At 37.8% G+C, this 25,295-nt stretch overlaps 1 protein-coding gene across 19 annotated transcripts in view; it reads left to right on the forward strand.

The window, feature by feature from the left end:
* Nucleotides 1-25,295, forward strand: part of PARD3 (par-3 family cell polarity regulator) — a 623,149-nt gene that overhangs the window by 375,875 nt on the left and 221,979 nt on the right. For 11 of the 19 annotated variants that reach the window (XM_087420623.1, XM_087420632.1, XM_087420630.1 and 8 more), the window contains 3 exons: nt 10,521-10,709; nt 12,013-12,183; nt 20,837-20,996. In XM_087420623.1, coding sequence (XP_087276749.1) covers nt 10,521-10,709; nt 12,013-12,183; nt 20,837-20,996 — 520 coding nt within the window. The remainder of the gene's footprint in view (nt 1-10,520; nt 10,710-12,012; nt 12,184-20,836; nt 20,997-25,295) is intronic. The other 8 variants (XM_087420636.1, XM_087420634.1, XM_087420631.1 and 5 more) reach the window with 1 other exon arrangement.

A 25,295-nucleotide genomic window follows, 5' to 3' on the forward strand; every position in this document is an offset into this window, starting at 1 on the left:
TTTCCTGTGCGTTCTCTAAATGTTGTATTAATTAATAAGGGTGGGAGATTAGAAACTCTAGTTTTAGGTTACCTATTCAAAATTGGACAAAAAGCTGAATTATTTAGCAGACGCTCAAGGTCACTTGCTCCGTGTCCTGAACAAACTCCTTTGCCTTTGAAAAGTTTATTCAGTTGATATAGGGCACTCTCATGTGGATGTGCAGGTTGGACAAGACAATACATGGGTGTATTCGTCAGGGTTCTCCAGAGAAGCAGAACCAATAGGATATGTGTGTGTGTGCGTACATATAGAGAAAGAGATTTAGCATAGGAATTGGCTTGCTTGATTGTGAAGGCTGGCAGGTACACATCTGCAGTGTGGACCAGCAGGGTCAAGACCAAGGAGAGCTGATGATGCAGTTCTAACCCAAAGGTCAGCAGGTAGCAAGCCAGGAGAGCCCGTGTTCCACGTCCACTCCAAAGGTCAGCAGGCCAGAGGCCCAGGAGAGCTGATGGTGCAGGTGAAGTCCGAAGTCAGTCCGCTGGAGAATTTCCCCTTGTTCGGGGAGGCCTGTCTGGCTGTTCTGATCAGGCCTTTGACTGGATGAGGCACACCCACGTTGTGGAGGGCAATCTGGTTTAGTCAGAGTTCACCAATTTAAATATTAATCTCATCCAAAAACACCCTTTTAAGTTGATACATAAAATTAACATCACAGGGCCGGCCCCGTGGCTTAGTGGTTAAGTGTGTGCACTCCGCTACTGGAGGCCCGGGTTCGGATCCAGGGCATGCACCGACGCACGGCTTCTCTGGCCATGCTGGGGCCGCATCCCACATGCAGCAACTAGAAGGATGTGCAGCTATGACATACAACTATCTAGTGGGGCTTTAGGGGCGGGGGGGAATAAAGAAATAAATTAATTAAATTAAATTAAATTAACATCACAATAAAGTAGGGAATTGACCTACTGGCTCTCAGGCCTTGACTTACCAAAGTGCCAGTTTCTTCCTTGGGCTTCAAATAGGACTAATGCAAACCAGCTTAGTAAGCCCCTCAGGAACTCTTGAGTAAGATCCATGTAAGAATATAAATGTTAACCAAATTTGGGGCTATTAGATAAAACTAGAGCTTTAGAAAATAGTATAGTTTAGAGATGATACTAGACCATAGAGATAAGATATAATACATGCTTAAATGTCACAAATTCAAAATGCATTCCGAAAAGAGTTAGTGGGTTCTTCCTATAGAAATTGTGGGAATACAGTGGGGAGTCTTTGGGAACTTTACTGAAGATCAGGAGGCATCTTGATAGGCAAACTTCAGCAAGTTATAGTTTTGATTTAGAAATTTAATGAGCTAGGCAATAAGCGTGATCAGTAATAGGTTCATTTAACTAATGGTTGTAGTAGATCAGGTAAGTGCTACCATATTGACCCCATTGTAAATTGAAAAGACAGTCAAAGAATTTAATAAAACAATCCCATTTGCAATAGCATCAGAAGAATAAAATACTTAGGAATAAATTTAACCAAGGAGGTGAAAGATATATACACTGAAAACTATAAGACATTGATGAAAGAAGTTGAAGATGACACAAATAAATGCAAAGATATCTTGTGCTCATTGTTTGGAAAAATTAATATTGTTAAAATGTCTGCATTACTCAAAGAGATCTATAGGTTCAGTGCAATCCCTATCAAAATTCCAATGTCATTTTTCATAGAAATAGAAAAAAAATCCTAAAATTCACATGGAACCACAAAAGACCCCTAACAGCCAAAGCAGTCTTAAGAACAACAAGGCTGGAGGCATCACACTTTCTGATTTCTAGCTATATTACAAAGCTGCAGTAATCAAAACAGTATGGTATTGGCATAAAAACACACACACAGATCAATGGAACAGAATAGAGAGCCCAGAAATAAACCCACACATATATGCTCAATTAATTTATGACAAGGAGCCAAGAATATACAATGGGGAAAGGATAGTCTCTTCACTAAATGTTGCTGGGAAAACTGGACAGCCACATGCAAAAGAATGAAAGTAGACCCCTATTTTACACCATGCACAAAAATCAATTAACAATGGATTAAAGAGTTGAATATAAGACCTGAAACCATAAAACTCCTAGAAGAAAACATAGGAGGTAAGCTCCTTGACATCAGTCTTGACGATGATTTTTTTTGGATTTAACACGAAAGCAAGGGCAACAAAAGCAAAAATAAACAAGTGGGACTACATTAAATATAAAAGCTTCTGCACAGTATAAGAAACAGTCTGCAAAATGAAAAGGCAACCTATGGAGTGGGAGAACATATTTGCAAATTAAGAGGTTAATATCCAAAATATATAAAGAACTCATACAACTCGATAGCCAAAAATTTAATAATCTCATTAAAACATGGGCAGAGGATCCGAATAGACATTTTTCCAAAGAAGACATACAGATTTCCAACAGGTATATGAAAAGGTGCTCAACATCACTAATCATCATGCAAATGCAGATCAAAACCACAAGATATCACCTCACACCTGCTAGAATGACCATCATCAAAGAGACAAGTGTTGGTGAGGATGTGGAGAAAAGGAAACCCTTGTGCACTATTGGTGGGAATGTAAATTGGTGCACCACTGTGGACAACAGTATGAAAGTTCCTCATAAAATTAAAAACGGAACTACTAGGTGATCCAGCAATCCCACTTCTGAGTATATTTCCAAAGGAAATGAAATCAGGATCTTGAAGAGAGATCTGCACCCGCGTATTCATTGCAGCAGTATTCTCAATAACCAAGACATGGAAACAACCTAAGTGTCTATCAAGAGATGAATAGATAAGATGGGTGTATGTATATATACAATGTAATGTTATTCAGCTACAAGAAGGAAGGACATCCTGCATGGACCTTAAGGGCATTACGCTAAGTGAAATGAGCTAGAGAAAGACAAATATTGTATGATATCACTTACATGTGGAATCTAAAAGAAGCCAAACTCATAGAAATGAAGAGTAGAATGGTGGTTACTAGGGCCTAGGGATGGGGGAAAGGGAAGGTGTTGGTCAAAGAGTATAAACTTCCCGTTATAAGAGTAATAAGTTCTGGGGATCTAATATACAACATGGTGATTATAATTAATAATACTGTATTATATACTTGAAAGTTGCTAAGAGAGTAGATCTTAAATGTTCTCACCACAAAAAAGAAATTATGGTAATTATGTGACATGATGGAGGTGTTAGCTACTCTACGATGGTAATTATTTTTCAATATATGTGTATCATATCAATACATGTACAGTTAACTGACATATGTCAATTGTATCTCAATAAAGCTGGAAAAAAGAACGGAGTTCCTTCAGACAGAGCAAACAGGGAAGGTGAATGGGGGGTGAATTGTGAGTCGTTACATCTAAAACTTTGTATAAATTCTTTGGGATGAACTCATCATGAAACACGTCTTTAGGCCTATAATGTATGTTAATTTTGATACTTTAGAGAACACAGATGAAAGTGTACAAAACTTTGTAATTTAAGTTTTTGTTGAAGATTTATACTGTCATACACTCATCATATGTTAATCTTAATAGTTTGGTTTTGAGATGTATAATTCAATGAAATAAGTTTGAATTCAAATGATTCAAGCTTATTTTAAAACAATCTTTGTCCAAAATTGGGGTAGAATACTATTTTCATGATCTTACAAAAATAACAATGGTTTTGTATAGTGAACCTCTGTTATCAATTTTGACGGAATTCATTTGAAATTGCTTAATATTACTATGGTAAGGTAAGGATTTCTTAATGTTTGGTGTGTTTTCTTTTGGGAAATATATTTTAGGTTATTCTTTATTGTCCTCTTGTGATATAGTGGTAAAATTATATCTTTCAAATTTATTATATATTTTTATTGCTATTTAACTCTTAGGTTATTTTAAAGCTTGTGTTGGTAGTAATGTCTATTTTTAAAATAAAAACTGTTTTAGATAGAGCAAAACTATTCTGGATTAATTACTATGTTAATTTTTATTCTGAAATGTCAGACTTTCAGAAAAGTTTCAAGAATAGTACAAAGAAGTCCAGTATACACTTTACCCACCTTTCCCAATTGTTAATATTTTACCACATTTGATATGTAATTTTCTTCCATGTTCCCCTCCCTCTCCCTCCTTTTTTTCCTCCTTTCCTTCCCAATATATAATTTTTTTGAATTGAGAATAAATTGTAGACATAATTCCCCTTTATCTGTAAATATTTTAGTGTGTGTAGTCTAAGAACAAGAATATTGTGTAACCACATTATGTTTATCAAAATTATGAAAATTAACATAGATTTAAGTGTTTTATTACCGATTGTCCCAATTAATGTCCTTTGTAGCATGTAGAAATGAGTGAATGAATGAATATGTAAGAATCAAATTCTGGTCCAGTTTCCAATTTAGGATCATACATGGGATTTACTTGCCCTGTCTCATTATTCTCCCTTAATCTGGAACATTTCTTCGGTTTATTTTTGTTTTTCAGTTTTGAAGAGCAAATTACTTTGAGAATGTCCCTCAGTTTGTGTTTTTTCATGTTTCTTTGATTGGATAAGGATTTTTCTTACTGTTTTTTGCTTACTGTTACAGTTTAATAACTGTATGAAACATTTTTTTCTCAGTATTTGTGTTATCAAGCAAAAAATTTTTAAGTTCTTTAAATTTTACTTATTTTACATGTGCTATTTGAATTAGAAAAAAGTACAGTAAAGCCAGATGTGACATTTTAACTTTGCTAATAAAAATAATTAACTTTAAAATAATAGCACAAATAACATACATAAACATTCATCTCACATATGTGATAAATTAAAATATATAACTTAAAGACAATTTGGAGTATGACCGGAGAGTTATTCTTTTATGCAAAATAATAAACCCAGATAACTTTTCTATTTAAAAAATCCTCCTCTTAATTAAAAACATAAATGGTTGTTACTATTTGTGATAACTGCATATTATTTAATCTCTATATGTTGAGTAAGTGTATTCTCCCTTTGACTTCTATATAAGTGTGAGAATACGATGGTCTGCCACCATGGCATAATTGTTTTGTAAGAGCCATCATGAGGTTCTCATTCCATGTCAGTCTTCCCTCTCCCAGCACTAGCCCCTGCCCAGCATTTATAACAGTTCTCCCCTCCCTCCTCCTCCACACTGTGGTTTTGAAGAAGAAGAATTAAAGAAATGGTACGCAGTGAGATTTTTATGTAACAAAAAGTAATGTACTCTATTGATAGTAGAAAATTCAGTCAACCGGAGAAGACAATTAAAATCACCTGCAATTATGTGACTTCAGTGCCACCATTTTGATGCGTTTTTCTTGATTTTCCTCTTTACATATATAGCTAATATATATCGTGTTCCAGACACATAGCATGTAGCTAATAAAGGTCATATCCCAAGCAGAAGGAAAGGTTGATATATCCCTTCCTTATGAAGCTTTCACTGGTAGAGGAGACAGACATTAAACAAATTATAAAAATATGATATCAAGGCTTTTGATGGGTGAAGTACTGCAAGTTATAAAAGCCCGCAGGATAAAACCCCTTTTCTTCGTCATAAATGTTTTTCTGTCTCACTAATATCATACATGTAGGTTGTTTTCAGTTGTTAGCTATGGTAATTAAAGCTGTGAACCTCCTAACAGTTACACCTTTGTTCATGATCACAATTAGTTTTTTATAATATGTTACTAAAAGTAGTATTTCTAGGTTAAGCAATAAGCAAAATGTAGAGGCTTTTGATAAGCATTGTCAAATTGGCTTCCATAAATATTGTACTTTTTAATGTTTTCATCAGGAGTGCAAAAAAGGGCCCACTTCATCACACCTTCTACATCTTGGGTATCATTACTTAACATAATTTTTTTCTTTCTCTTTTTCCAGCAATTTGATAACTTTTGTTGATTGCATGTCTTTGGTTGCAAGTTGGTTGAACCTTTTACTTATTTTTGGGTCCACTCATCTTTCTTGAATGAATTGCTCGTTCACATCCCTTTCCCATTTGTTACTGAGAGTGTTTATCTTTTGGTTATTAATTTATTAGGATTTGTGCAATAAAGATATTGACTCTCTGGAGAAGAGAGAGAGAGAAATCAATTAATTATAGTGGAGCAATGAGCAGGAAAATCCTCTCTGCCGTTATTTCTCTACTCACACCCACGACACTTATGACACCAGGTGTGTGAGTTTTCCACACAAGCAGTTCTGACACTAACTCCCTGGAGTTGATGTAGACCCCACACGTTAAGGATTGACCCTCACTGGAGACGCCAGTTGCAAATAGAGGTCCCCAAGTTACCCAAACTTCTGTCTGACTTGGCTACAAATTAGAGGTTCCCACTACCCTCTTTTTAGGTTCCATAATTTGTTAGAGCAACTCACAGAGCCCAGGAAAACAGTTTACTTACTGTTGTGGATTTATTACAAAGGATGTCTGAAAGGATACAAACTAACAGCCAGATGAAGAAGTAGGTAGGTCTCAGTCTGAAGGTCTTGAGCTCAGGAGCTATTGCTCTTGTGGAGCTGAGATGTGGTAGCCTCCCGGCATGTTGATGCATTCATCAACCTGGAAGTCTCCAAACCCCATACTTTGGGGACTTTTATGGAGGCTTCATCATGTAGGCGTGATCAGTTATCCAGTTCCAGCTTTTTTCCCCTCCCTGGAGGATGGGGAGTGGGGCTGAAAGTTCCAAGCTTTTGATCATGGGGGTGGTCTTCCTGGTGACCAGACCCTATCCAGGAGCTCACCAAGAGTCACCTCATTAGAACAAAAGATGCTCTCATCACCCAGAAAATTCTAAGGGGTTTGGGAACTCTGTGTCAGGAACTGGGGCCAAAGATCAAAATATTAGCAGGAATCAGATGTATATACATCTTATTATTTCACAAGTGATAAAATATGTGCTGTGTCATTTGTTTCTTTGCAGAGCTACAAATCAGCTATTGGACTCACGTCTATAATTTTACGGCCTCGTATGATATGTATACATAGCATATTTTTTTTTTGCCTCTCCACAATATTGTGTGCACTTGTCAAAATTTTTGTATATTAAGACTCAGAGATTACTCTTCTCGTGATTATTTTTCTGCTGCTTGATATAAGCAACTTTTATTTCCCCTCTTATACATCTACCCATTTTGCAGATTAACTGCTGCCTCGGAACGGCCTATGCTGTGTCCTCACGGCTGTTGGGACTGTTGTTGGGGAAGAAGGAAAACTGGGCCTTGGTGCTGGTCACTTGTGGCTGTTTTTCTGTCTCGCAGCAGATATAAGAGTGCATCTTTGCTGCTGCTCTGAGGATAGGGGAAGTAAATGGCTTCCATGCTGCCTATTCAGCAGGTTTCCTGCTTCTAATATGCTAAGCGAAATTGCCCAGTTTTTCTGTGCATTAAAAGGCAGAAATGCCAATGGAGTAATGGGCAAAGAAGAAGTGACAGGTCGCATTGATGGAAAAAGCACTTGGAGTGTACATACACTGCATGTTCACAAGGGGTCTGACATGTTCTTGAGTGACGTGATCACGTGCAAGTGGCTTGAGGAGCAAATTAAAGAAAATTTACTGTGTGTAGAAAGAATTTGACTCAAGAAATGGTTGATAAGGTATAGAATCTGGATGGAATAACAATCAAGATGATAGCAAATTGGCTTCTCTTTTGTATCAGAATGAAGAAAACCCCACACTAGTAGGACTTCGTAAAAGTTCTCTATAATCTAGCGTTTAAAATGGTTTTTGAAGAGCAAAAAATTTTTTTAACGTTTTGCTGCCAGAGAATTAAGTTCTAAAAGCTGGCATTAATTTCAGTCTTATGTCAAGAGCCAAATGGATTAATAATGAAATATCAAAGGAAAAGTACAATCTCTCACTTAAATGTTTTTAATGATAATAATGACTTGAGACTTGATAAGAAAGCTGAAAAAGAACATTATTCTCATCCTGCAGTTTTCATAATAAATGAAACTTTCCCATGGAGAATATAGTCTCCTTTAAGACAAGTTCAGAGTAGGGCATGTCAGGAGATGATTCCAACTTGATTAAAATTTTTCTTCATATATTCAGTCAGCTCCGTATCTTGGTTTTTCAAGTAGAGAAAAATGAGAATTTTAAGCCGTGGTAAAATGTTATGGAAATGTCAGAATCAGTAAACATTAAAAAGCCAAACTGAAGATCTGAATCAGTAAGTGACAATTAAGAACTTTCCAGATTTGAGGCAAATGAATGTACTGAATGTTCAGACATACGTGTGCTCAGCAGAGGACTAATCTTGGGTGCCCATGTCTTTTCAAATGCAGCCTTCTCAGGAATATAAATACTGATTCAGAGAGTAAGTTTCATCTTTCAGTTACTTCTGAATTTAAGGTAGAAGGGGACTGTGGTGTGTTTTGATCCTATTTTGTATTTCAGATACAAACTTTAGCTGTACGTTATGTTTTTATAACAGATTTTATGGAGGTAGCTGTGTTCACGCACACAAAGTCGTTATGTAGTATTCTGTAATGATGTTGAACCATGTGGATAAAAATAAAGGTTTATAGAGCAAAACAGGAATATAAAGTTACTTTTGCATAATGAATATGTGATGTGATATCAATATTTTGATATGAGTATTTGATGTTTATTTCTCCTCAATACATTGGTTTTATATGAGCTATAATTATTCTCTGGGAATATTTTAAATATAAGAAAGTTTTCATAATGAACAGGTTTAGGCTTTATTTTAACTTTGATACTGAAATGTGTTTAGTTTGTATGGTTCACACAGCTATTGCCCTGTATCTTTACAAGTTGTTCTTATTTTGTTTTCTTTATTAGGTAGTTTTCCTGTTTTTAACATGTTAGTGAGTTTATTTTTTTGAAACACGCGTTGTCCTAATAACTATGAGGCTTTCCTTTGCGGTGGCACAAAGAATGTCTTACCCTAAATATTAATATTGAATATTAGTAAATTAGAAAGATCACTTTACAAATCATATTATTATGGATTTGGAGATTTAAAAATAGCATATCTCTTGTATTATAATCTAAAAAAATAATCTCTTACTGATGAATGCTGTACTTCCAAAAATTATTTCACTTAATTGAGTGAGATAGCTGAGATTGCATGTTAAATCCCCACATTCCTTTTAAAATTATTTTATCATTGTTATGTTAATTTTGATGGTTATTAGAAAATTTTAAACGTGTTGAGATACAAAGAAAAGAAATTGAAGTCTACCCACGTTTCCGTTGCTCTGCAGTAGCCTCTGCAGTACACACGTGCATGTGTGTAATGGAAATTCTTACAAAGCACGATCTTTAAAGGATGCGTTGTAATCCAGCCTAATGATATGCCATTATATGTTTAACCATTCTTCCATTATAACTGGGTGATTCCAGCTTGAGTGACTAGGTGGATGCTGGAAAAATATTTCAAACTTGAGAAAAGAGGAGGAGGAAGAGGTTGCAGGACCAGATGAGGCATTTTGTTGTGATCCGTGTGGCTTGTGCCACATGTCCATCGTCTGGTTGGACATACTGAGTTTGAAATAGAATTCTGGCCTTGCCTATTTGGAGCTGACTGGTGTAGAGATAGATCTGGGTGGTGAAGGCTTGGCCGTGGGTGGCACTCCTGAAAAGGAGCTCAGAGGGCAGACTGCTTCCTCTGGCGTACAGTGTTTTTACTGACAGAATATGTCATCCCCCTGCATTTCATCAGGTTTTACTTGAAGCTTTCGTTTCTTCCTCGCTGTTTTAAGGAAGATGGGCAAGAGTTTGTGTATCTTAAATGTGTTGTGTTCTGATGCACTTCTTATGCACTTGATGACTGCAATTATGAAATCAAAGCTTGCCTATGCAACTAATTAATTAAACAATATTGCTTGAGTAATAGTCACCAGCTGTATTCTCTATGGTACAGTGTGGTTGAAAGTTTTTCTCTGTCGTTGATCGTCTCCACTTTTTCTCACAGGCGCTGAAGGTTAAAACTCTCTAGTGGCTCTCTGAAAATGAATACCTTTTTCTGCTGACTGTGTATCATCAAGATATGTTGTTGTTTGTGAATAAAGTGATACAGCATTAGTGAACACTAAGCTATTAATAACAGTGGAAATTCCTAATGAAAAAAAAAGATAAATGAGTTATATTTATTTATTTTGATTCCTGCTGTTACTGTTTTTCTCCTGTGGTTTAGAATGTATAAACAGACCAAAAAAAAGAAAATCTAAAACTCTAGGAGTTTATGTATCTTCAGTCCTTCTGCTGCGGTTTTCTCCTATATTTCTCAGAATCTGGTTTGGTTTTGTTTCAATATTGAAACAAGTGCTGCATAAAAATATTACAGCTGGTTCCAGGAATCATCTGGAGGGGTGCAGATGCCCTGTTATCATGGATCTTTTCATGGAACTTTGGTGGAAATGCTGTGCCTGTTCTGATGAAAGAACTGCTCATTAGCAGTCTTTAAAAATAACTGAGAAAGAAACATTGGAATATAATCTGCTATGCAATTTTGTTTCCTATTAGAAAGCAGAAGACGAGGATATTGTTCTCACGCCTGATGGCACCAGGGAATTTCTGACATTTGAAGTTCCACTTAATGATTCAGGATCAGCCGGTCTCGGTGTCAGTGTCAAAGGTAACCGGTCAAAAGAGAACCACGCGGATCTGGGAATCTTTGTCAAGTCCATTATTAATGGAGGAGCAGCCTCTAAAGTAAGCAGATGTCAGCTTTATCAGTCTTATGCCCAGTAGCAAAAATATTGAATTCCAATCTTATTCCTATTTTGGAAACGTATACACTGTAAGGGAGGAAAAACTTGACCCTCTTAGATTCTGTTTCTGCAGCCTGTGAATTAAACTGACAAAAGACAGATTAACAGGAGAAAAAGTTTACAAATTTTATTGATGTTAATATTTTTAATTTTACGCATAAGGGGGCTCCACAGAAAAGATGTGAAAACCTAAAGACGTGGTTAGACTTGGAAGCTTATATACCGTTTAGCAGAGGGCGAGGAATTGTGCAGGGATTAGACAAGGACAAGGCATCTGGGCTGGGGGAGGTAAAATGTGGGAAGGTAAATATATGGAGGAAACTAATGGCAGATAAAGTTGATTTTGTAAGGTTTGTTTGTGCAGACTAATCTTAGTGCCATCTCTGCCTCTGGTGATGAGGGGCTCCCCTTCCTGGTTTGGGAGAGGAGAGGGGACACTTTCATAAAAGAGAAGTTCATGCCTTGCGTTTAGCCAGGAAGAGGACAGCGAGCTCCTCCGTGTCTGCCATTTCTCAGTTGCCTTCAGCTCAAAATAATCCTGTGCCGGTGTGGCATATTTTGGGGCAGCGTATTCTGGTACCCTATAACATTTAACAAATGTTTTCTCAAACACCTCATCCGTGATCAAACAACTAGCAGAAATCTCTGTCATTTCTCGTTTTGGGGTGGAATCTGTAGCTTCAGCTCCCCATGTTTTGTCTCAGAATTTACAACCCACAGTCATTCTGGCTCAATGAAGATAATCTATGCAAAGACTGAGCTTGGGTTCTGGCACAGAGCTGCCACACAGTAAAGGTTAATCTTCTCCCCTCCCCTCTCCTGCCTGTGGGTCAATTATCCTATTTCCCAGTCTAGAGAACATTTCCTGGCTGTTGGTTAAGGGGGCACTTCTCTGCACTTGTCTAATAGCCTTGAGCTTCTGCATGTCTTGGGTTGTAAATAACCTCTATGGGTGTCTCTGGAAGCAAGAAAGTAATCACTTTGTGTCCTTTGAATTAGTATGCTATTTTGGTAAACAGATTATGATAATGACTTGATTTACAAACGTATAAATGATTGAAATAGACACAGGCTGCAATGACTGCTTAGACATTATTATGCTGGTGCTCAATTGGGCATAATCCATTAGGATTAAAGCTGTTTTTTTTTTTGGTTGCTGTCTTTATTTTTTTAACAAAAGGAAAAGCAATTTCTTTTATAACAGATTATTTAATAGCACTTATTTTTACCTGCTTTCTTCCCAGGATGGAAGGCTTCGGGTGAATGATCAACTGATAGCAGTGAATGGCGAATCCCTGTTGGGCAAGACGAACCAAGACGCCATGGAAACCCTCAGAAGGTCTATGTCCACCGAAGGGAACAAGCGAGGAATGATCCAGCTTATTGTCGCAAGGCGAATCAGCAAGTGCAATGAGGTAAAGAATACAAAATAAAAAGACAAAAGACGCTAGCATTTGAAATTGTAATAAGACTAAGTTTCTGTCCTAACATTGAACAGAGAATGCAGGCCCTGGGACTTTACCTCAAAAGACTATAAATTATCTTTGCTTGCTAGAGTTTTATTGTGTTGTCAGTGGATTGTGATTTATTTTCTTAATTCTGTGGTCAAAATATTCCTGAGCATGCATTAGTATTTCTGTTGCCAACCCAGCAGATAACACTGGCATCTTAAAGGCACCTTTAGCTGGGATCTCTTCTTGAAAACAAGGCCACATTTTCCTGCCCAGAGCCAACAGTTTCTCTTCTATTCAGCTTCAGCGGGGTTGTACGTGGGAGGGAGAAACAATGAAACAATTGCTTGTTCGTTTTCTTTATTTAAAACGGGATCCTCTTACAAAGTCCCTAACGGGAGAGTCTGTTTCTCCTGTGGCATTGTCACAAGTGTAAGCATCCCTCCATCACCCATCTCCCTTTGTCCTTCACTGGGGTAGAGTTTTTCCCTTGAGTGCCTACTTTCTCAGTGGTGTCTATTGTGTGGTGCATAGTGGGTCTACATATACACTGCAATAGGTAATTAGGAGTGAGTAGGCAGGGTGTCCTCTCCTGAGGGTATAATCATCTATTTTCCCAAATAAGTAAAAGCGTATTAAGTGGAAACATACTTTCTTGTATAGCATGGCATTTGAAAATCTAAAGGAAATTATATATATATATATTTTTTTTTTTTTTTTTTCTGAGCTAACATCCGTTGCCAATCTTCCTCTTTTTGCTTGAGGAAGATTTGCCCTGAGCTAACGTCTGTCCCCATCTTCCTCTACTTTTTATGTGAGTTGCCGCCACAGCATGGTTGCTGAGTAGTGGTGTAGGTCCCTGCCTGGGAACTGAACCTGGGCCGCTGAAGAGGAGAGTGCTAAACTTAACCACTAGGCCATGGGGCTGGCCCCCTAAAAGAAATTATATATATATTTGATAATTAATATTGGAACCTGGAGAAAACCAAATTTTATGGATCTGTTATAAATTATGTGCCATCTATAGAAAGTAGGTGGGACTTGATAATTTACAGAGCAAAGCTTCTTGCAAGTGTAAGGTTTGTTGCTTTTGGTTTTATTGATGCTCACATCCCCACATTTTTAGATCAACTGGGAGAAAATTACTAGCAAATCATACAAACTTAAAATTGTATCTAAATTGTGTTTTTCTTAATTTTAAAATCTATATTTAATAAAGATATAAAGCAAGCTTTTCAGATTGTGATGATAATTCATGCAATCCTATAATACAATCAGATTTTGCAACAAAAATGTACTCTTGACCTCAGTGGGTAGTTGATCTAGAGGTGATTAGTTTTTGAAAGGTTATTGACCATTGTTTTTTTTAATATTGTTTTTATTTTCCAAGTGGAGAATGAGTTAACAATAATTAACAAATTAATTTCCACAACAACAAGAGAACAATGTAACTGTAACTAAAAATCTCAGAGTGGAAGAGAGTGGGACACACAAACATTGACTTGTGTAAGAAAACTGTAAATGCTGATCCCTCAGAGCAGGCTGCTAGATTGGTTTTCTTGAATAATAGTTTTTATTGGTTGCCAAATCAGTAACTGATCTTTTAATGCAAGTTCTGCAAAGTCCTACAATAAAAAATTCTCAACAGTAAGTTTACAAGACACATTAGTCTTTATTGGGTCTTTTTCTGAAAGTGAATAATTTCACGTCCCCTGGGACAGTATTCATTCGACAGATTGTTACTGAGCATCCACTATGTTCAGAAAATATGTTAGATCCTGGGGATACGGTGGTGCATAAAACAGATGGGGTTCTTTCCCTCGTAGAACTTACATTCTACTGGACAATATATCATACTCTTAGTCTCTTTAGAAACAAACTAAAATTTGTAACACCTTCAAGTTTTCTTCAGAGGAAAGCATTGAGTGTTACAGGGGGACTTAAAATGTAAGAAATGTGCTGAAGATCAGCATCCTGAATCCAAACGTGCTTTCATCTGATTCAGCTTATTCCCTCTTGTTCCTCAAACAGTAGCGAAGCAAACCTGTACCAGCCGGAAAACGTTTTGATAAAAGCACTGGTCTGTTCCCGGTTGTCCCGTAAAAGACATGAAATTGGAATCCCACTGAAATATCTCTGTGTCTCATTCACTTCTGCATATGAATTTATGTGAATGAAAATGATTTAAGTAGGGGAACAGCTGCAGTAGACAGTAATAGACTTTAATATTCAAGATTCCTTATGGTATCATTTTCATACGTTGCTGGTTATTACTATTTCTTAGGATAGAGGAAGCTTATAAAACGATTACATCAAAACAATCTGATCTCGAGCACTGTGCTTTCTTTGTAATACTAGTGAGAAGCCTTTTGTACTGACAGGGTTTAACTAAAGACTTATATGAAGACGGGAGAGCTCAGTGCAGCTTCCCATAAGGCATGAGACGTGATTGTGCTGCTGTTGTACTTTATTTTATATATTACCTTTGCAAGAACATCTCCCTGAATTACGGGAAGGGTATGTGTAAATTATGTTACAGTAAATATTGACATAAGCAGAGGGATCTTGTCACGAATGAACCTCAAGCCAAAATAATGTGCTTGACTTCTCTCCTTCTGGGTCTGTTAGTCAGCTGTGTAGTCCAGTCTTGGACAGTATCACAAAACTATATTTTAGTAACTCATCTTTAAATCAAGGGTTTGCATACTCAATTTTAAGCTAGAGAAGATGAGAATTTGCAAAACAAAATCTTTGGTACTTTTTCACATCTTTCCTTGCCCTTATTTGTGGTAAGTGCTGTATATTAACATTTTGTTTTAGAAATTACTTATCAACTCTCCATGCTATGTATCCTCTTGCCCTACATTTCACTGGTATTTATTCCTGTACAGCACATTCGAGACATCCTCTGGAAGACATTTCTCAGTCTGTTTTGCTTGACCTTGCAGAAATCTTTGAACACCACCTCATTCTTGAATCATTTCTCACCATTTTTCTCCTACTTCACCCTGGCTCTTCTCTCTCCCCTAAGGTGCCTCTTTTCTGCCTGTTCTTTTATTGTTAGTGTTTCTCAAGGCTCTTCCTGGGCTGTTGCCTCTGACTCTGGCAGCACCCTAGATGACTTCATTCCCTGGTCTTCAGATGCCGCCTATGTAATGATGAATCCCGTAAGTCTGTTTCCAGCTCAGAACTCTGTTCTAGTTCCAGATCCTTCTATGCAACTGCCCGTGGAAATATCCACTGCCATGGCTCTCAGGCATCTAGTTCACAAGATGCCCAAAACTTTATTTATGCTTTTTCCTCCAAAACCAGTTCCTCCTTGAGCCGCTTCACCCACCCTCATTCCCGCTTCTCCCTGTGAGTGGCACCACCATTCCTTTGTTGTAGAAGCAGGAGCTCTGGGATCACTCTTGGCCTCTCAAATGCCTTTACTATCCCTGTAGCTTCTGCTTCCAGAATCTCTCCCTTCTCAACCCACTTTTGTCCATCGCCTCTGTCGTTGTCTGATTTCAGGCCGCGTCATCTCACCAGGCTCACTGCTGCGGCTCCTTGAAGGATTTCTCTGCAATCAGGATTTCTCTCTCAATCCATTCTCTACCCTGCAGTGAGGCAGATATTTCTACAAAACAAATTGATCGTGTCACTCCCTGCTGAAATCCCTTAGGGGCCTTCCATCCTGTCCAGGATAGATGCCAGTCTCCATCACATGGCGCACTAGGACGTGCAAGGACTGGCATCTCTGCCCCTCCAGCCTGTCCCTGTGCAGTCTCTGCTCTAGCTACTCTGCTCTGCCTACGACTTCTCAGATGCATGATGCTCTCTGTCGTCTCCAGGTTTCCCACACGAGTCCGTTCTGCCCCTTGTCCTAGCACAGACAGCCTTTACATTTTAGTTTCTCTCTCTAAAGTGTTTCCATAGTCCCATGCACTTACCTTCGCTCAGCACTCTCTCACTGTCATGCTTTCCTCTTTCGTTTTCTTTCGTGGGAACTGTAAATTCTGAGATGGCTGGGACCTCGTCCACCTGCCGTGTTCCTGTCTCTCACCCTCCCTGGCCTCCAACCTAGGGCCTGTCACTCAAACGTGGACTGAACGACGAGGGAGGTAATCCTGGAGAGTCTGGCATTTTTAGAAGGAAAAAATAATTTAGTTACTATCGGAGACTAAAGTTCTAAGGAAATCATCAGACAAGGTAACAAAATGAATTTTTTTTGGCCATGATTTTGAATTTCCTTAGCTTTCTTTAGCTCTAATGCCCTTAAGTACATTTAAAAACATTTCATAAGCAGTAATTGTTTCTTTAAAAAAAAAAAAGAAAGAAAGAAATGGCATCCCCTTGTGTTGTGCTCCTGAAAGATGGATTAACCATTTTGGAGAAAAATTCCTTAAGTCCTAGCATTCTTTTCCATTGGAAAGAATACATAAAGCAAGAGGCAGAAACGTTGGTATCACTTACCACAAAGGAAGAGTTTGTGGAGGACTTGGAAGTAGAGTGGAGGGAAATGGGGGTAAACAGCTGACATCATTCCTGGAGTATTGAAAATAACCTATATATGAGAATTATGCTGATTTTAAATATTCTAAAAAAATTAATATTTGTAGAAATTACTGTAATTTCACATAGCTTCCAGTCGTTCCGTTGTTCAACACGTCTATGTAGACGTGACTTCCTAGAAAGCCTTGTCTTAGTAGCAATGGAGAATGTGACAAAAGGTGAGCTTTTGGCTTGGGCCCCATAGGAAGGGGTCAAAGATTTAGTCATCAGGACTACTTTAAAATGAATTCTCTCTCTAGGTTTAATCCTTTTAGAATTAGAAGGCTATTTTAGAGTAGGAAGGGGCCTAAGGTATCACTTATGATTCTCTTCATTTCATGTATTAAGAAATAAATGCACAGAGGTCAAATGATTTGCTTAATGGCTGCAAGGCCAAGGTAGTGGCAAAGGAATTTAGAAGCGAGGTGTCCATTCCTCTTTATGCATGCGAGTGGGTCTAATTGACTGTGACTGTGTTGTTTGGGCAGTTTAAATTCTGGTTGTGTTGGGAAGTAGCATACAATAAAAGCATGGGCTTTGGCATCAGACAGAGTAAGTTACATTTCGGGTCTGCCACATGCAGGCAGAATGACTCGGGGAGCTGACGTCACCTCTCTGATCCTTGCTGTCGCTCGCGTGGGGATGTGAAGGAAATTAAATGTGGTGCTGCGTGCAAGCAGAACCTGAAACTGGACCCTGAGGCTCCAGCCACTCTTCTCCAAAGCTAAACTCTGTCTTTTATTTATTGCTTTGTGTTGACCTGTTCTTTGGATTATACAATATGTAATTGTAATCTAGGTCAAATTTCTTTTAATTTCAACATTATGCTGTGCCCTCGGCTTTCAAGGCCTTCTTTCACATGGCCTAGTATGTGTAAGTTCTCGAAACCATTTTAAGGAAAATCTGAGTCATTCACTTAGAAATGAATTTTTTCATCCAATTATTCACCCAATGCCTGCTCTGTGCCAGGCATTGGGGCTAAAATAGACTAATTCCATAAAGACTGAAATATCAAATAATGAGATCATGCCAGTTACTAACTAGGACCCAGTTTTAAGTTTGCTAAAGGGAATTAGGGCCACATCTCTGCCAACTTTTCAATGTTTATAATAGAGATGGTGGGATACATTTTCTTTATGTGAAAGACATCATTTGAGCCACTAGTGCATACTTGTAACAACATGAGATTTTACTAAACCTCACAGAAATTGTATTAACTTTTTAAAAGAAACCAAGATTTTAACTTTTCCTAAGAAAAGAAGAGTAGGCCAAGTTTATAATGAAAAGCATATTCATTGGAAAATACCCAGTTTTTTGTTATTAAATAGTATTTATTATTTTCTGGTTATAAAAGCAATATATGGTCATTTGAATATCTTTTTTAAGAGCATACTATATTGACATTGTTTTTAGATATTGAGGTAATTCCCAATTTTTATACATTTGTAAATAAAGTTGTGACAAATATTGATTCCCATAAATATGTATTATTCACTTAGCTTATTATTTCCTTAGGATAATGACCACAAAGTGAAGTAAATGTCCTGGTCAAAGAGTATGAGAGATTTTTTGACCTGTGATAAACATTTCCACATTACTTTAGAAAAAGACTACATGGCTTTACACTGCCACCAATATGAGTTACTTGCTGCAACCCAGAGCTATTTTTTCTTGAATAAGTGGAAAGGCTTTCCTATTTTCCTAGAGATGGAGCTGAGGAGGTCAGCACAAACCACCTCCCCAGGACTGACTGAATTTGGATTGATGAGCATTTTTGCACTTCAGACAACAAACAACAAAGTGAAAATTACAGTTCTTTTACTTTGGTTTCTTCTTCTGATGAAGCATCATTTTGATAGGGTTTATCTCAGGGGACTGGACCGGCCTGGGAGCAGCCAGTCGCAGAAAGGCTTGGCTGCTCCAGAACCGCCCTGCTCTGCCTCTCTTCCTCTCGGCTGCCGCGGCGCCACTCGGACACATTTCTCTTTCTTAAACTCGTTTTCTTGCAACAAAAAAAATCATCAAAAGATTTAAAACAAAACTGTGTACCCCAATCAGATTTTTTTAAAAGAAATTAAAAAGCATTGTGTCTTCTGTTAAATATTTATGTAGTAGGCTATTGATGTCTTCATTTAAATCTGTCTTTTGAGATGCAAATTAGACGTGGTTAGGAGGTAGGGGAGGTGTAGACTCTTTCCCAGGAAAACGCTCCAGTGCGAGGTTCTTTCTAAACAGGCATCTTATTGTTTTCCTCTAGAAAGCCTGCATGTGCTATTTGTCAAATGGAATTTTTATTTGACTTCATAAAATTCTAAAATAGCCTCTTGGGATATTTAGGGATTTTTTTCTTGAAGGAGTTTTATAAAGATTTTATCATCTAGGAAATTGCAGAGTTATATGGTTCAATTAAATATGTTTGTTAAGCAAACTTGAGGATATGTTGTCTGTCTTATGATAAAATGAATTATTGTATAGGAAGAAGGTCTTGTGTATAGAGACTTGAGTAGCGCGTATTCTATTTCTTTAATGTATGTGCTCATCTAAAAAATTCAGACATATTTGTTCTTAAATGTATAGGGTCTTCATGTTGCTTGTTTCTGTTTTTTTCCTCCCCAGAGTACCTTGGCATTTAGGATAGTATTCTTTCAGAAAATATTCTTTTACTTTTTACATCAGAGACCTTGAATATTTAATTTACTTTTCAGTAAAGCTGTCAGTTGTAATCTACAATGTAAAAAAAACTCATAAAACAAATCCTCATTTCACAATTTAAACCTTAGTGAGTCTAATTCGCCAGCACTGCAAGTTTATTATTCTCCTGCAGTTTGACGGGCCTCCAATTGTAATTGTGTTGACCCTTCAATGCATTAAATCTCTCCAATGCTTATCAAACTGGGAGAGATAAGTCTACAGTTCGGAGCTTCATTAAATATCTCATTTATATTAAACAGATGATAGCTTCTAACAGAAATAATAATTTGTTCAGATGCAGGCACCACCACAGTTGTGGTTTCATCTGTTTGGAATGTGCTGTCTTCTCTCCCACTTTGCTGTGTTGTACTGTGCCCCCACCTCCCCTGACCCCCAACCCCTCAGCCCTCTGTGCCTCTGACTGCAAGCCAGCACCAAGGCGTCACAAGATACTTGTCCATGGGGTTAATCCCAGAGCCCACGTTGGAGGATTGTAGTTAAGTGTGCTTTGTTCCTCCTTGAAGTGGGTTTGTTTCAAGGCCTTACTAACATAGGTTCCTTATTCTTATTATTTTTATTAAGAATATGACTAATAAGGCACAGCTGTTTTAAAGAATGCCACATACTATTTTCATTTATGGTGTTAGAGATTGTCCTGTATTCTTGGCTTATGTAGTAGATTGTATATGTTTATGAAATACGCCTCTTTGCCTGCTGCATTGGAATATTTGGTCCTTACTTCTATGTTGTTTGTATACTATTAAAGTGCTTCTCTCAGTTACTCACTATCTCATACTTAGAATAAGAGAATAGGATGGTTAGTCCTAATTTCTAGCAGAAGAAATTTAAGCTCAGTGTATTTTTCAAGACACATGAGCTGACAAGTGGTCTTTTAGGTCTTGTAGAAGAGGTAGGCATTCTACCAGCACACACACAAATGTGTGCTCATTGTTAGGTGTATTTACATATGATATGTGTAAAAAGTATAGCTAAATTGCAACTTCCATTCTGATAAAGCATGCCCTGTGCAGAGCAACATCTCATAAAGAATTCTGAATTAAACCATAACTTAAATTGACTTCAGCAGATACTAACGGTCAGATTGAAAAAATAAGCAACAAGCTAAGTTTGAAAAAAAAAAAGCTTTTAATATACATATTTTTCCTCCAGTGGTTAAAATCTGACAGAACTTCATGGGAGGCACAGTGTAAAGTGGCACAGAAAGTTGGTCATTAGGCAGAGCTGTCATCACAAATTATTTTGGTACAGGGTGAAAAGTTCTAGTTCATTTGGTACCCAGTTGGATGCAGGCCTTGGGCGAGTTGTTATAATTCCCCCATGCTGCTAGTGGGCCTCCAGTACTGATTTTCCCTTGTTCCTCCTTTCGCTACAGCTAAAGTCACCTGGGAGCCCCTCTGGACCTGAGCTGCCCATTGAAACGGTGTTGGACGATAGAGAACGAAGAATTTCCCATTCTCTCTACAGTGGGATTGAGGGCCTTGACGAATCACCCACCAGAAACGCTGCTCTCAGTAGGATAATGGGTGAGTCAGGTAAAACTCTGTTTATCCCATCTTATTTTTATGCTTTCACTGGTTCTCTGGGAGGTTATTAATGTAATATTAATGTAAAGGAAACCCATGTTTTCAAGAGGAAAAAAGAGCGGGTTCATTATAATCACTCAGGAAGTGTTAATGTGGAGAGAGTAAATCAATACATCGATTTTGTTAAGTGAGTTTTAAATTGTGTAACCCATGGGAAACAAAAAAAAAGGGGAGAAATCACATAGAAATGTTTTCCAGTGATCAAGATATTCTTAACTTGTTTGAGATAGTAAGTGAAGCTGTGTTTTAAAAAAATCAAATTTAGTGGTTTATGGCAAGAAGGATTCAAAAGTTACCGATCATTCACAGTAGCACTGTTTGGAGGGAGAGGAAAAAATACATATGTATGTATATATACCTGTGTATGTCATAGTCACATTCATTTGGTTTGTACTTAATAGGATGTTACCATATTTTAATTGCATCTCTACTTTTTCAAAGCCTTCATTTCAAAATCCTGAAACTAGTTTTTTGCATCCTTTGTCTGGATTCAACACCATCCTGTCTGCATGGCCCCCAGTGGGTAATGAGGTTATTAGCACTTGCTTGGCGGCAGCTCAGCTTCTCCTAACAGATCCCGTTAATAAAGGCTGGCTTTGCCACAGGAGTGGCTGGATTTACTGAGTTGCTCATCTTGGGATTAGCTCATGAGAGTTTTCAAATTTAAAACTTAAGAAGCTGTTTTGATTAAAATAGCACCTGACATAAAACACTTTTATGGCTGGTATGTTTTGCAAGCCTTGAATATAAAGTAAAATCTTAAATTTCACTCCATTTTGAGTACATTTAATGTGGATTTAATACAGTTCAAGTTTCCATTATGAAGCTTCATTGGAAAAAGAATTTCTCTCATTCATCAGTGGGTGTTTATGGGAAGCCTGCTCTTGGCAAGACATGGTGGATATGCCTTTGCCGTAGATACAAAGAGTGAGTGAGAAACAATCTCTGCCGTCAAAGAACTTTCTACTGGGCATGATAGGAAAAATACAGAAGCATGGCTAGTAGAATTTTCTGTTTTTCTAATCCTTCTAGCTTTCTAGTTTGCAAAGATTGCTAAATTCTCCATTTTTCATTTTACGCGTGGACTTAGATGTGCCAGCTCTCTGGTTTTGCTTTGTCAGCATTTTCCTTTCTGCCTGCTTGACACGAGTGCAAGTAGGGGAAGGATGCTTAAGGCGTCATACACCTCTCAGGTGACAGGCATGGTGCATAGTTTATCACATGAGTCTTTGCTTATTAGTGATCCCTGTCTTGACTGCTGTTGGATTTTCCATACTTTCCTGGCTTTGGTGTAGAACTTGACCTTTGTTAAATACTTTTTTATTGATGAAAATTCAGAGCCCTTGAGAGAGAGAGTGCATGTGTCCCTGGATCTTTGTGCATACAAAGTGATACGCTGTAATTTCCCCTTTATTATAGGAACATAGGACTTGCCATACTGAATCAGACCATTGGTCCACCAGTTCCTGTAACCTGCATCCTGCCTCCAATCCCTGATGCTTCAGAGGAAGGCGAAAAACTAAAACTAAAAAACAAACAAAAAAAACCCCAAATTTACTTAGTGACCTTTTGAAATGCTGTTTATGTGGGTTGAGGATTCCTTCATAGTCTATTGCCCTGATTTTGTTAGCTATTGATTCATTAGTCTTAAGTTTGTGTTACAGTTGGCATTGTTTTCCCTTCCCCCTGCTAGAAATGTGATGGACTTTTGAAACTCCAGATGCTCGCCCAGGGCAGTAACTTCCCTCTAGCTATGTGCTTTGAGATGTACTGTGCATGCCCTTTTGGGCTGGGGGGTGACAGACTCTTTACCATTTGATGATAGGCCACATTGATATTGAATGATTTGGGTATTTTTTTAAGACAGTTGTTTACATGTTGTACTGGACACTAGGGATCCTATGTAGTTTTATCCTGAGGAATGTGTATGCTTAATTTGATTCATCTTGAGTTTTACAAATTTGAGACTTTCTCCGTCTTTGTCAGTCCCTATTCCAGCATCATTGGCCCTAAGAAACAAATACTGTTTGTCAGTTCCCACTTAAAGTTAGAAATCCTGCAAAATTTAAAAAAAAAAAAAAAAAAGGGCCGGCCCCGTGGCTTAGCGGTTAAGTGCGCACACTCCACTGCTGGCGGCCCGGGTTCGGATCCCAGGTGCGCACCGATGCACCGCTTCTCCAGCCATGCTGAGGCCGCGTCCTGCATACAGCGGCTAGAAGGATGTACAGCTATGACATGCAACTATCTACTGGGGCTTTGGGGGAAAAAATAAATAAAATTAAAAAAAAAAAAAAGAAATCCTGCAAAAGATATTACCTTGTAACAAAATACCAAAACAGGGTACCAAATATAAGATATTAGAGCATTGAATTTCTATTAACCTAAATCAAGAGCAATAGTATTTATTGATTTGTGCAGTATCTAGGTGCATGGAAATTTCTCAGACAGATCTTGTTTGGTTAATGGTTATCTTCTGTAAGTTTAGAATAACTCCAGTGTAGACACTAGTGGAGGTGGTGGTATTTACTTCTTGATCTGCTGTGATTCAAAAATAATTTTGTATTGAAATTCCATCTGATTGCATTAAGAAATGATTAATTTTATGCAGGCAGGGTGAATTTTCACATAGAATATTCCTCATGTCGGACTCCAGACCGAAAGGAGCTTTGAGGCTTTCTGACTCATTTCTGTGGGAACACATCCCAGGAGAGAAACTTCTAGAAAATAGACCAAAAAAGGAAGAGATGTTGAAATTGGAAGGATGTGAGATGTCATCAGCCACGCTTTCCCACTTAACAGATAAAGGAACAAAGTCCCAAGATCCCACGATGACTTTTGTTTTATGTTGTTCTTGGCTATTTTCTATTTCTAAAAATAGCCCTCTCTGGGAAATGCTCAGATCACACAGTAAGTGTTAGTGACATTCATGACATTCATTCTTTATTAACATCAATTTATAAATATCCACAACTTTAAGCAAAAAGCATTAGACTGTCTCCAGAATCTGTTCCATTCTGGCAACCACTGTGATCTAAAAATCCAAAGAAGTTAATCTTTGAAACAACCTTACAAATACTCCAGCCTACTTATCTTCTGTTCAGGGGAATTAAGGACCCAAGAAATTAAGTGACAAGTCTGAAGCCGCAAAGTTTCTTTGTTTCTGAACCAAAATGACGATGTATATTTTTCTGAGTCATGAGTCCTACACTACTCAAACCTGATGGATCTTGGCTAATGGTGGGGTCAGCCAGAGTTGTGACCAAAGGCAAGATTTCTCCAAATGTCATCTGTATTGGCTGACTTTCCACTATCATGGGTTTTAAAAGAGTAATCCTGGACATTCATCAAACAGAACCTGTAGTGAGCCTACATGGGATTTCTTCCTTTTAAAAGCCTCAAAAATATTTTACAAAATGCTGGACTGTCTTAACTAATAATAACAACAATAACAATAACAATAATAGGCATAGCTAGTTTAATCAACATGTTCCCTATGTAAAATACATCACAGGATGATATTTGAGAGCATGGAAGCTTACATTTTTTCTAGGTTTTTCATCGAAAGAATTTTTCTCTTTAAAGCAAAACCAAAATCTGTTGTATCCATTTTAGAATTTAATCTCAGTAGTTTTTATATTCATGTGTTTTTGGTGAGTTTAAAAAATAATTATGTTCAGAATACTTTCATATTTTTGGAAATTCAACATCGAAAAAGAGAACATTAATGTTGTTTTTATTGTGACTCAAATCACTGGCAAACTTTTCCTAGTTTCATCTGTTTCTAGTGTCACTCCTGGTGTTGCCTTCTTTGTAAATGTACCAATGAATAAATGTTTAGTAAACAATCATTCTGTATCTTATTGTTTCACTTCTCTACAAGATACTGACTGGCTTAAATCTTAGTTTGTAGTTTGTTAACTAGTTGAGGAAAGAGGAAAGTTGATTCATCAAAAAACACCATGGGGCCGGCCCGGTGGCGCAAGCGGTTGGGTGCGCGCGCTCCGCTGCAGCTGCCCGGGGTTCGCTGGTTCGGATCCCGGGCGCGCACCGACGCACTGCTTTGGCAAGCCATGCTGTGGCGGCGTCCCATATAAAGTGGAGGAGGATGGGCACGGATGTTAGCCCAGGGTCATCTTCCTCGGCAAAAAAAGAGGATTGGCGGATGTTAGCACAGGGCTGATCTCCTCACAAAAAAAAAAAAAAAAAAAAACAGACCAAAGGCTTCTCAGGTCACCCTTGGAAGGTTTC

This window comes from Ceratotherium simum, chromosome 32, assembly GCF_057802395.1.
Source record: "Ceratotherium simum simum isolate JZ-2026a chromosome 32, ASM5780239v1, whole genome shotgun sequence".
In the NCBI taxonomy this organism is placed as follows: domain Eukaryota; kingdom Metazoa; phylum Chordata; class Mammalia; order Perissodactyla; family Rhinocerotidae; genus Ceratotherium; species Ceratotherium simum.